Source organism: Leucoraja erinacea, chromosome 8 (genome assembly GCF_028641065.1).
Source record: "Leucoraja erinacea ecotype New England chromosome 8, Leri_hhj_1, whole genome shotgun sequence".
In the NCBI taxonomy this organism is placed as follows: Eukaryota; Metazoa; Chordata; class Chondrichthyes; order Rajiformes; family Rajidae; genus Leucoraja; species Leucoraja erinaceus.
In genome coordinates, this window is record NC_073384.1 from 36,629,815 (window position 1) to 36,642,088 (window position 12,274).

Genomic DNA, 12,274 nt, shown 5'->3' on the forward strand with positions numbered 1-12,274 from the left:
CCGCACAGAGACCCGGGTTCGATCCTGTCTTTAGGTACTGTCTATAGTTCAAGGTAAAGATTTTGTATGCCAAGTGTCCTATATTCCTATCTTCCAGCTGTGTGCAATGCACACATTTCCTGCCCACCCTTGTCCCAAACGATGCTAAATTGTATTTTCAGCAGATGCATTTCCTCTATGTATGGTGTACTAAGATGGTAACTTGCTTACAGTGAAAGCATGTCGACTGCATCATCACCCCATGCGCTGAGCAAGGAGATGGATAAAAATCGAAGCAAGTGCTTAGTAATTACTAGCCCTATGGGGCCAGGAATAGTTGTTCGTGGGAGGCGCTTTCAGCATGCCAATGCACAACCAATCATAAGAACAGCAGCCCAAAGGTAAGTTCTGCACTTTGTGTTCATCTGCACACTCATTATTATTGTTTTCATCTTTCATGTATGTGTTGTCAAAGGTGTTGCTGTAACTGCCTACACGCTGGAGATATTAGATATTTACTTTTTCACCTTTAGCATATGCTGGTTTTAGATCAAGTTTTGAATCAGTAATTCAAGTTATGCTGAGGAACAAGCACAGTTGACCCCTGGTCCATGCTTTTATTACTTCTAAACAATTCCACTTGAGTAGCGAACAACCCAATGGTATGAATATAGAATACTCCCAATTTCCTTGTGCCCCAGCCGGATGTGCACTCATTTCTCCCTCTCCTGTTCCCCTCCACGTATATTCCTTCCTCTGGCTTCATGTCTCTGCTATCCTTGTCTCCTTATCTCACACTTTTTGTCTTTTCAATTCTGGCCTTTGACCAAAGTTCTGCCAATCAACCCACCCCCTCCCCCTGCTCTATTTGTGGGATCCTTAACATTTTCAGCTGCTTGTGCTATACAGCGGATTGAAAAATATCTTTCTATCCTAAACCTACTACACAGGTTTTGGTTAGTACTTAGCAATGCACTCCATCACAACACATCCACCAAGTTTTGTTTTTATTTAAATAGCATGGAGACAAGGGACTGCAGATGCTGGTTTACAAAAAAGACAATGTGCTGGATTCACTCAGCAGATTAGGCAGCATCTCTGGAGGGAATGTTTGTAGGAAGGAATAATTGTAAAAGGAAAAGATTAAAAAATGTGTAAGTTCATTAATCTTGATACAGGTACAGTAACCCCTCATTATAATGGACGGGAGTGGGGTTGGTGGAGAAATGCTATCCGTTACAGCCGATTGCCCACAAAAAACGAGTAAGGGATTCGCTTCAACTTCCTAGTGATCACTCTGTGAATGAACGAGTTGTTTTCAAATACAAAATTCTTTTTAACAGTTAAAATTGTATTTTTGTTACTGTAAGTTACAAATATTAAAGGCTGTTTGTTACATTGTTCAATAGAGCATAGTTGCACAAGTGTCGATCGAAGCAATCGCTTGACAATTTCACTGGCTTCCCGCAGTGTAACAAGCAGCTTCTTAACGAGAGTGGTGTCTGATTACCATGGGGATGCCTCATCTCCTATAACCAAAATCCGTTCCAAAGATGTCCGGAATAACGAGGGTAGACTGTACCAGCATTTGCATCTTAGTTTCCTGATGCAATAAACTCCGTTCACAGTTGGAATCTAAGTAGTTGTGTGTTCTGGCGTAATCTTTATAGTTGATCTGCTTGTACATTTTGGCTGCGGTTAGTAAACTTTGTTCTAAGTGGTCAGCATAACCTAGGCTCAAAACATTGGGGTAGATGGTCCAACATGCTCCACTTCCAAAATGTAGCTGCCATTACAATTAATTTGTGGATCCTTTGAGAATGGAAGTTGCTTGCCTGAATAAAATAATAAAAAAATAAAAGCTTTGTACTTCACATTGGGAAAAGTGTTTAAAATTTGTAGAGTGTGTTCATGATCTTATCTGAATATGTCACCAATGCATTTCACAGTCCCTGAATTATTTTTGAAATGTCATTTTTCCAGTGTGGGAGACAGATTTAAGGTGAGAGGAGCAAGATTTAATATGAGGCTGAGGGATAAAGTTTTTACATATAATTGTAAAAGGAAAAGATGGGTATTTGGAACAAGATGCCAGAGACAGTAGTTGAGGCAGGTAATAGTGGGCAGCATGGTAGCCTAGAGGTAGAGATGCCAGCGCAGAAATCTGGGTTCAATACTGACTACGGGTGCTGCCTGTAAGGAGTTTGTACATTCTTCCCGTGACCATGTAGGTTTTCCATGGGTGCTCCGGTTTCCTCCCACACTACAAAGACGTGCAAGTTAATTGGCTTCATTAAAAATGGTCCCTAGTGTGTAGGATAGTGTGAGTGTACGGGGATCGCTGGTTGGCACGGACGTGGTGGGCCGTAGGACCTGTTTCTGCGCTATATCTCTAATCTAAACAAAGCCAAACTGGAAAAAATTGCATTTAAAAGATGCTTGGACTTCTTCCCCTGTGCTAACTGGTTTATTTGTTTATCACATCTTTTCATATGGGAGCAGAATTAGGCCATTTAGCCCATCAAGTCTGCTTTGATAGTATTTTATTTGCATCATTAGCAATTTTCAGAACCCAAAATAATTTAGTTCAATGCTGGAGTAACTCAGCAGGCCAGGCAGCATCACTGGAGAACACAAATAGGGACCTTTCTTCAAACACCGATCTCAGTGTCTGAAGAGCAGACCCGGCCCGAAACATCACCTACTCCTGTTCTTCAGAGATGCTGCCTGACCCACTGAGTTACTCCAGCATTTTGTGTCCTTTTGATGTTGTCTATTGTTTTGAGTGTGAGAGGGTTCTACACAGTTTGAAAATTGCACTTGTCAGTCTGGTATTAGAGCAGTTCAGAACAGTTGGCAAAATGTTGAATTGCAACCTCTCTTAATTAGTCATAGAGACTGTCATCCAGCGTGGAACAAGTCCTTTGGCCCAATTTGCCCACACAACCAACATGTCCCACCTACACTAGTCCCACCTACCTGCGTTTGGCCCATATCCTCTAAAATAGAGTCATTACATTGTTACCGTAAAGTATATGGTGTTGGTGCTTTGAAATTCATAAGCAGTAGAATTGGTGTTGCAGTTTAAACCCATCCATGAAGCCTAATCGATTGAAAATGGCTGCTACATTTCGAGGTGGAGACCTCGTGTCAATATTGTTCAGGTTTAATAGTATTATAACTATTGATTGAGATGTATATTGTATAATAGTTACATTATTATTATTTGATTATTAGAGCTAAAATTGGTGATCTAAATTTAGTTTTATGCAGCCTTTTGTAACATTGAAACTACTACTGATAAAAATTTAAAGACAAAATGGTAATAAAGGTCCAACACCGATTTTTCCGGCACCTTTGGTTCCAGAGCCTTTCTGGATTATCCATTTTGCTAGACTAGCAGAGGTCACGGCCTCCGAGAATAATCCAACGGTGTGTGAATGGTCCTCCAAGTTCGCCAAGGAGCCGAGATACCGGTCCGCTAAGTTGACCACGGGAACGAATCTGCCAGCTCTGGCTGGGCCGGAGTTCCAGACCCCCAGCCACAGGAGGCAAGTTCCACCCCGCCGATCGGCCGCAGGAGGGAAATTCGACCTGCTGATTGGTGTAGAACTGTTGATGAGGTGGAGATTGGCCGCCTCGCCCAACTCGGGCGCAACAGTTTTGTGGGGACTAGGGGGGGGGGGGGGGGGGGGGGGGGGGGGGTGGATTTCAAGAGCGCTCTCATAATTTTGTCCAGATTAAAGGAGGTGCCGGACCATCAGTTGCTGGAAATTCGGTGGTGGATCTGTATATTAATTTTTCATTTGTCAATCTTCAAATATTAATGTGAGATTATTGCCTTTTTATTTTTTTCACTTTTAAAGCAATCTTGGCTTACCTGATGAAGGGTAAGTGTCACTGAAGTGCTTGCATAACAGCTGGGATTACCATTGCAAGGTCTCTTAAATGGCTTCATTGCTGCTAATGCTTTGTATTTATGTCATTTTCTTGCAACTTTAATACAGTGTCTGTGGTCGAGATCCAAACATATTTGTTTTCTGCCATCCTCATGGATTGGTTTCTTATCCCATATGATATCCTTCCATTTTCCTTGATGGGTGTTCTCTAAATGTTCATGCCAAACTAGGAGTCAATGTTCACTAAATAATTACTGCATGGTAAACTTGATAATTAAAAAAAACGTTTACCCCACAATTCTCCTTTAAACTTTGACCCTCTCACCTGAAAGCTATGCCCTCCAATATTTGATTTTTTTCCATCCTGGGAAAAATATTCTGATAGTCTACCCAATCTATGTCTCTCGTAATTTTATACGCTTCTATTAGAAATAAAAGTTATTGGGAGTATTGGCAATCCAATAGATGAATTGGAGTGATTGGTTCTGAAATGTTTCTTTAAAATATTAATAGCTTTATACTGTGGTCAAACTATATATCGTCTGAGCATTTTCACAGAACATAAGGCTATACCATTGTTTTGACATTCAACAATAGTAAAATGCATTTATATAGTTCCTCATGTTGTAAAATGATCCAAGACACTTCACTGAAACATTATTTATAAAACATTTTCATGGTTGACCCCTCCATATCACAAACATTTCACACAACATTGCACATATAGGGGCAGGTGCCCCAATGTTCAGTCAAAGAGATAGGTTTGAAGGAACTGCAGATGCTAGAATCTAGACCAAAATAAGAAGTGCTAGAGGAGGGTCCCGACCCGAAACATGGTCTATATATTCCCTGAGTGGTCCTGAACTACTTCTGGAGACCCTCGAATTACCTTTAATCAGACTCTACCCTACACTAAATGTTATTTCCTTTATCATGTATCTGTACACAGTGGACAACTTGATTGTAATCATGTATAGTTTTTTCGGCGACTGGATAGCACGCAACAAAAAAGCTTTTCTCTGTACCTTGATACACGTGGCAATAATTGACAAAACTAGTTTCTACCTTATCAATTCCATTTGATACTCTGAAATGCTGTGGTATCACAGCTCTTTTTGTCATTTAGCTTATTTGTATATCTTGTGTTACATAGTTTTGAGTATGAATTTCTGTATTTTCCCCTTAAATGCACTTCTTATTTACCTCAGTAGCTCCATTCCCTATTCCAGCCCCCGCCCTCCAGAGTGAATTCTGATCTCCTGAATTGAATTACTTAAATTTTTTAACAGAACTGAACACCTTTTTTTCCCACCATTGTTTTGCAAGTAAATTCCATGTTATCAAAATAATAAAATAGATTCAGAATGGAGTTTACACTTTGTTTGATATTAACCATACTACCTTCCTGCCTCCCTCCTCCTTCTAGCCCCCCCCCCTCCCCCCCCCAATTAATGACACTCTATAAATTTGATTTGCCTCCATGGTGTGGGTAGTTTCTGAATCTGGAAACGAAATGCACAAATATATATTTTCATGATTCACCCAAGTATTTGTTCCTGCTACGCCCTGTATCACTTGAGGAAAGACACAAAATGCTGGAGTAACTGAGGGGGCAGGCAGCATCCCATGAGAACATGGGCAGGTGACATTTTGGGTCGGGACCCTTCTTTCATCATTCTGTAAATTGCCCCTAGTATGTTTGCAAAATTGAACATGAAGCTAGAGTATAGTTTGTATAAAACTAGAGTATAGAGTCATAGTTGGTTTGCACAAACTTGGTGGGCCTGGTTCCATGTTCTTTCTCTAAACTAATCTAAACTATATCTTCTCTGCACTCTTTCCAGCATGTGCTCTAGTTCACTGAACATAAAGAATAGTGTTCCATTTGCTCTTTTCATTATTTATCTCTTCAAATCCTGACATTTCAATCTGCTTTCATGGGGATGTGTCGCTCTGCTTCTCTGCTTTTGAACTTCCTACCATTCAAAAAGTAAATTTGTTTTATCTTTGGATGTTCCAAAGTGGGGCAAGTGTTCATTTAACTATTTTGAAACCCATTATTTTGCATTTTTCCCTTTCTGTCTAATAATCACTCCATAATTTAATGCTTAAATCTACACTGCTTACAACAGTGTCTGGCTGGGAATAATGTTCAGTGTTTATTGTAATTTCAGTTTTTAATTTTAGATCAATTGTATGCTTTCAGAAAAGAATACCCAGTTGATGTTCAAAAGGTTCCTGTGGACAGTATTATTTTAATGGAATCTGAAGGAATAGGTGAGTATTTAAGTGGTTTTCATAAGTTATAGAATTAGCAGTATTAGGCCATTCGGCCCATCGTCTTCTCTGCCATTCAGTCATGGCTGATCTATTTTTCCCTCTCAGCCCCATTCTCCTGCCTTCTTCCCTGAGCCCCTGACACCTGTACTAATCAAGAATCTCTCAATCTCCACCTTAACAATACTCAATGCGTTGGCCTCCACTGCCATCTGTGGCAAAGAATTCAATGGATTCGCCATCTTCTGACTAAAAAAAATCTCTCTCATCTCTTTTCTAAAGGTATGTCCTTTTATTCTGAGGCTAGGGCCTCTAGTCCCAGACTCTCCCAGTAGTGGAAACATCCTCTCCACTTCCTTCTAAACTCCAGCGAGTACAGGCCCTGTGCCGTCAAATGCTCATCATAGGTTAACCCAATCATTCCTGGGATCATTCTCGTAAACCTCCTCTGGACCCTCTCCAGTGCCAACGCATCCTCAGATATGGGGCACGCTGGGCAGCAGTAGAGTTGCTGCCTTGCTGCGCCAGGGACCTGGGTTCATTCCTGACTCCGGGTGCTTCTCTGCACAGAGTTTCTACCTCTCCATGACCTGTGTGGGTTTTCCCCAGGAGCTCGGTTTCCTCCCACACTCCAAAGACGAACAGGTTTGTAGGTTCATTGTCTTGGTAACATTGTTAGTTATCTCTAGTGTGTGTAGAATAGTGTTAATGTGAGGGGAATTGCTGGTCTGCGCAGAATTAGTGCTTCCGCGCAGTATCTCTAAACTAAACTGCTCACAATCCTCCAAATGAAGTCTGACCGGTCAGTGCCTTATAAGGTTTTGGTATAATTTCCAACTTCCTTGCTGCTTTTCCAAGAGAGTCGAGAGTCATTAATTGTCGTATGTACTGAAACAGAACAATTTAATTCTCACTAAGTTTATTCATTTTTTTCATTGCCACACAGTCACAATCAGCTGGTAGGTGCTGTGTTGATTGTGGACCGGCCAACTGTTTACAAGGCATTTACTGCTGAAAATACATTCATGGCCTGACTGGCACTCCTCGGTGAAATCACTGACTACAAAGCACATAATTTGATCCTTTAAGGCAGAATTGGGCAGCACAGTGGCACAGCTGGCAGCACGGCTGTCTTGCAGCGCCAGAGACCTAGGTTCAATCCCGACTGTGTGGAGTTTGCACATTATCCCTGGGAACCGAGTGGATTTTTTCATATCCTTCCACATTCCAAAGACATGTAGGTCAGTAGGTTAAATGGTCTTTGTAAACTGCCCCTAGTATGTAAGGGGTGTGCAGAGCTAGTGTGTGAACAGGTGATCGATGGTTGGCATGGACTTGGTAGGCCAAAGGCCCTGCTTCTATGCTATGTCTCTAAATTAAACTAAAGCTAAACTAATTGTTTTCAAACTGATATGCTGTGGGTGCGTGTTCAATATTTATTGTTCCACACTGCAGGTTCTGTTATGTTTCCTTTCTAATTAGTGCTGTTGGTCTCCTGAGTTCTTTAACAAGAGCAGTCCTTGTGTTTTTTCTTGATAGGTGCAGCCTCGGCTGAATTAGAAGAGGAGGCATATCCTCTACCCAACATTAAGAGGCGTGTTTTGACGAAGCAAGCAAAAGATGACACAATGCCAGCGTTGCCTGAATCAATGAACTCTAATGCTTCTGCAACGCAAGATATGACGAATACTGAGGTGGGCAATAGTTCACTGTTCAGCTTTGTAAGACTGAACATTACCGCATGGACAATGTGGGGCTGCAGCAAATTCTACCGTTAGTGGCGAGATAAAGACCGCCTTTGGTTCCATGGAGACAAGGAACTGCAGGTGCAGGCTTACAGAAAAAGACACAAAATGCTGGAATAACTCAGCAGATCAGGCAGCATCTCTGAAGGGAATGGACAGCTGAAGTTTCAGTTCAGAACTCTTCTCCTGACCCGAAACGTCACCTATCCATGTTCCCCAGCAAAGCTGCCTGACCTGCTGAGTTACTCCAGCACTTTGTGGCTCCGTTTTGGATCATTTACATATTTCAAGTGTCGCAGAACTTTAGGAACCGTAAGGGATTAATGCGATCAATTAGTTGACTAACTGCAATCCATGAACATGCATTTGTATAATATACGACCAATTAGCCATTAGTTTAGTTTATCATCACTAGTACCGAGATAGATTGAAAAGCTTATTTGTTGCATGCTATTAAGTCAGTGGAAAGACTATGCATGATTACAATCAAGCCGTCCATAGTGTTCAGATACAGGATTAAGGAGATAGCATTTAGTGCAAGATAAAGTCTAGTAAAGTCTGATTAAAGATAGTCCAAGGATCTCGCATGAAGTAGATGGGAGGTTAGGACCGCTCTCTATTTGTTGATAGGATGGTTCAGTTGCCTGATAACAGCTGGGAAGAAACCGTCCTGGAATCTCAGGTATGCCTTTTCAAACTTCTGTACCTCTTGCCTGATGGGAAAGGGGAGAAATTGGCTAAAGGAGTCTATTACCAGGAGAGAGGTTGAGGCAAAACTTGTGGGAGAAAGCTGCTGTGAAGGATACAAGTTGGAATGGATCACGTGTTGTACCCAAAAGACTACAATAATGAAAATTAATCTAGTTTAGGCAGAAGCTGAGCTGAGATGTAGGGGTGATTTTCCTTAGTGGCTTTAAGCTGGGTTTTATTAGGAGCGGAATACCACGCGTGCTGATGGCTTTGATGAGGCAGCGTGAAGGGTAGATGGAGTCAATGGTTTGCAGGATGGTCTTAGCTGCATCCACAACACTCTGCAATTTCTTGTGGTCTTGGATTGATCGATCACCTGTTCACACTGTTATCTCACTTTCTCATACACTCCCTACACACTGGGGTGAATTTGGTGGTGTATGTACAAACTCTGTACATACACCACCTGTAATCAGGATTGAACCTGGGTCTCCGGCACTGTGATGCATCGGCCCTAACTGCTGCGACACTGTGCTACCCATAATATACTTCTGCAATAGAGCTGTTAAGGGACCATTTTAAAACTCTGATTTTCTTTCCGAATTTCAGGGGCAAGCGCTTCACGAATTCTTCAGTTTATGTAACAATTGTGGTAAAAAGAGTGAAGACCATACCAAGTGTGAAAACTGCCAGAAACCAATTCCCAAGGATGCAGCAAGGCGTCCGAAATACGTTGCAGACTCTGCATGTGTCGGCACACCCCAGCCCAGGATGCCCATACGGACATGTTTCCCAACGCAAGCTGAAGGCAGCGTGGGCGTCAGCGCCAAGACATTTTACAACAGGCCTCTTGACATAATATTGACTCCATTATCGACCAGCAAACTCTATTCGAGCAGGAACAGCACTTTGCATACTAATGGTAATGTAGGGTTGATGCCACGGACAGTTGTGCATGCAACAGGACGCGTGGACTCGAAGAAACATGTAATGAATGATCCGAGTGAGTATAGATACTTTCAGTAGCAATGAAGGTGCACGATGACACTGTATGTTTATAACTTGCAGTCATAGGAGCAGAATTAGGCCATTTGGCCCATCGTGTCCACTCTGCCATTCAATCATGGCTGATCTATCTTTACCTCTCAACATTCCCCTGGCTTTTCCCCATAACACACTTTCTAATCAAGAATCTGTCAACCTCTGTCTTAAAAACTCCCAATAACTTGGCCTCCATCGCCTTCTGAGGCAATGAAGAATCTCCTTAAATACTGCATTGAAACAAATCAGCAGAGTGAATTTAAAAGATATAATGCAATTTTGGAACATACTAAAATGCTTTACTACCAATTAAAACATCTTGTGCATAGTGGAACATTATAGAAATGCAGCTGTTAATTTGCATGTGAGCACTCTCAAAGTAACCCTACTCTCTCAAAGCACTCTCAACCCTACATTACCAATCAGTTATTCAATTCCACCTTAGTGTAGTTTATAGATACAGTGCAAAACAGGCGCTTCGGCCCACCGAGTCCATGCTGACCCACACATAAATACTATCCTGCACACACTAGGGACTATTTACATTTATATCGAAGCCAATTAACCTACAAACCTGTACGTTTTTGGAGTGTGGGAGGAAATTGGTGCACTCGGCGAAAATCCACGTGGTCAAGGGAAGAACATGCAAACTCTGTACAGACAGCACCCATAGACCATAGTCACGATCGAACCCGGGCCTCTGACGCTGTAAGGCAACAACTCTACCGCTGCACCACCCTGCCGCCCATTTAGAGATGCATCATGGGAAACATGCCTTTCAGCCCACCGAGTCCATGCTGACCATTGATCACCCTGTTCACACTAATTCTATGTTATCCCACTTTCTCACCCACTCCCTACTCACTGGGGGTTATCTGCACCATCCATTAGCCAACATGCTACTAAGCTGTCTCTGATCATTCATAAAGATTCATTGGGTCAAAGTCTTAGAACTCCATCAGCTGGCACAAGGTATAATCTTCATGTTCCTAAGTTATAGGAGCAGAATCAGGCCATTCGGCCTATTAAATTTACTCTGCCATTCGATCTATCTTTCCATCACAACCCCATTCTCCCCATAACCCCTGATACCTGTACTAATTAAGAGCCTATCAATCTCCACCGTAAAAATATCCATTGAATTGGTCTGCTTAGCCTATCTGTGGCAACAAATTCTATGGATTCGCCACCCCCTGACCCAAGAAATTCCTCCTCATCTCTTTTCTAAAGGTACATCCTTTTATTCTGAGGCTAAGGCCTCTGGTCCTAGACTCTCCCACTAATGGAAATATCATATCCATATCCACTCTATTCAGGCCTTCATCGTCAATGAATGGACCAAAGGATGTTGCCTACTGTTAACTTCAGGGCATTGGTGATGCCTGGATCAGGAGGTATTAGCTATAGGGAGAGGTTGGATGGACTGGAATTGTTTTCTCTAGAATGCTGGAGGTTGAGGGGAGATTTGATAGAAGTAGATCTTATGTGGTTGATGGTCTTGTTGCTTTTCACTTAGTATGGCAAATCAAATTCCTCGTATGTTGCAAAACATACTTGGCTAATAAAGTACGATTATGATGATGATTATTATTCTTGCCATAGAGGGAGTACAGAGAAGGATCACCAGACTGATTCCTGGGATGTCAGGACTTTCATATGAAGAAAGACTAGATAGACTCAGCTTGTACTCGCTAGAATTTAGAAGATTGAGGGGGGATCTTATAGAAACTTACAAAATTCTTAAGGGGTTGGACAGGCTAGATGCAGGAAGATTGTTCCCGATGTTGGGGAAGTCCAGAACAAGGGGTCACAGTTTAAGGATAAGTGGGAAATCTTTTAGGACCGAGTTGAGAAAAATTTTTTTCACACAGAGAGTGGTGAATCTCTGGAATTCTCTGCCACAGAAGGTAGTTGAGGCCAGTTCATTGGCTATATTTAAGAGGGAGTTAGATGTGGCCCTTGTGGCTAAAGGGATCAGGGGGTATGGAGAGAAGGCAGGTAGAGGATACTGAGTTGGATGATCAGCCATGATCATATTGAATGGCAGTGCAGGCTCGAAGGGCCGAATGGCCTACTCCTGCACCTATTTTCTATGTTTCTATGTTAAAATACTTTTAAATGGCCACATGGATATGTAGGGAGGTTACACAAAAAAGCTGGAGAAACTCAGCGGGTGCAGCAGCATCTATGGAGCGAAGGAAATAGGCAACGTTTCGGGCCGAAACCCTTCTTCAGATATGTAGGGATATGGATCATGCGCAGGAAGGTGAGATTGGATTATCTTGGCATCATGTTGGACCAGACATTGTGGGTCGAATGCCAGTTCCATTGCTGAACTGTTCTATGCTCTCTGTGCTAATTTGGGGATTTCTCCCAGTTGTACTGTCCAGTGATGAAGAGGGAGAAGATGACGACAATGCCAGCACTGGAAGTAGCCGAATGGATAGCGTTAATTCCATTAGTAGAACTACTGAAGCTACAAGTCTTTCTCCTGAGCTTCCCACCAAACCCTCGGAAGCAACTTCAGAGGAGGCCCTTGATGAAAATGCAACAAAACAGATTTTGGAAAACCTTTGCCCAGAAGTGGACTCCACAGCCACATTGCCAAGAAAAGCAAGGATGAAAGACAAGGTAATTTGGAAT

At 42.2% G+C, this 12,274-nt stretch overlaps 1 protein-coding gene across 4 annotated transcripts in view; it reads left to right on the forward strand.

Annotated features, from left to right (window-relative positions):
- senp6a (SUMO specific peptidase 6a) overlaps positions 1 to 12,274 on the forward strand; it is a 78,410-nt gene that overhangs the window by 35,195 nt on the left and 30,941 nt on the right. For 3 of the 4 annotated variants that reach the window (XM_055639470.1, XM_055639469.1, XM_055639473.1), the window contains exons 5-10: positions 213 to 380; positions 3,846 to 3,869; positions 6,085 to 6,155; positions 7,695 to 7,849; positions 9,200 to 9,593; positions 12,009 to 12,262. In XM_055639470.1, the coding sequence (XP_055495445.1) occupies positions 213 to 380; positions 3,846 to 3,869; positions 6,085 to 6,155; positions 7,695 to 7,849; positions 9,200 to 9,593; positions 12,009 to 12,262 (1,066 nt within the window). The remainder of the gene's footprint in view (positions 1 to 212; positions 381 to 3,845; positions 3,870 to 6,084; positions 6,156 to 7,694; positions 7,850 to 9,199; positions 9,594 to 12,008; positions 12,263 to 12,274) is intronic. The other variant, XM_055639472.1, reaches the window with a different exon arrangement.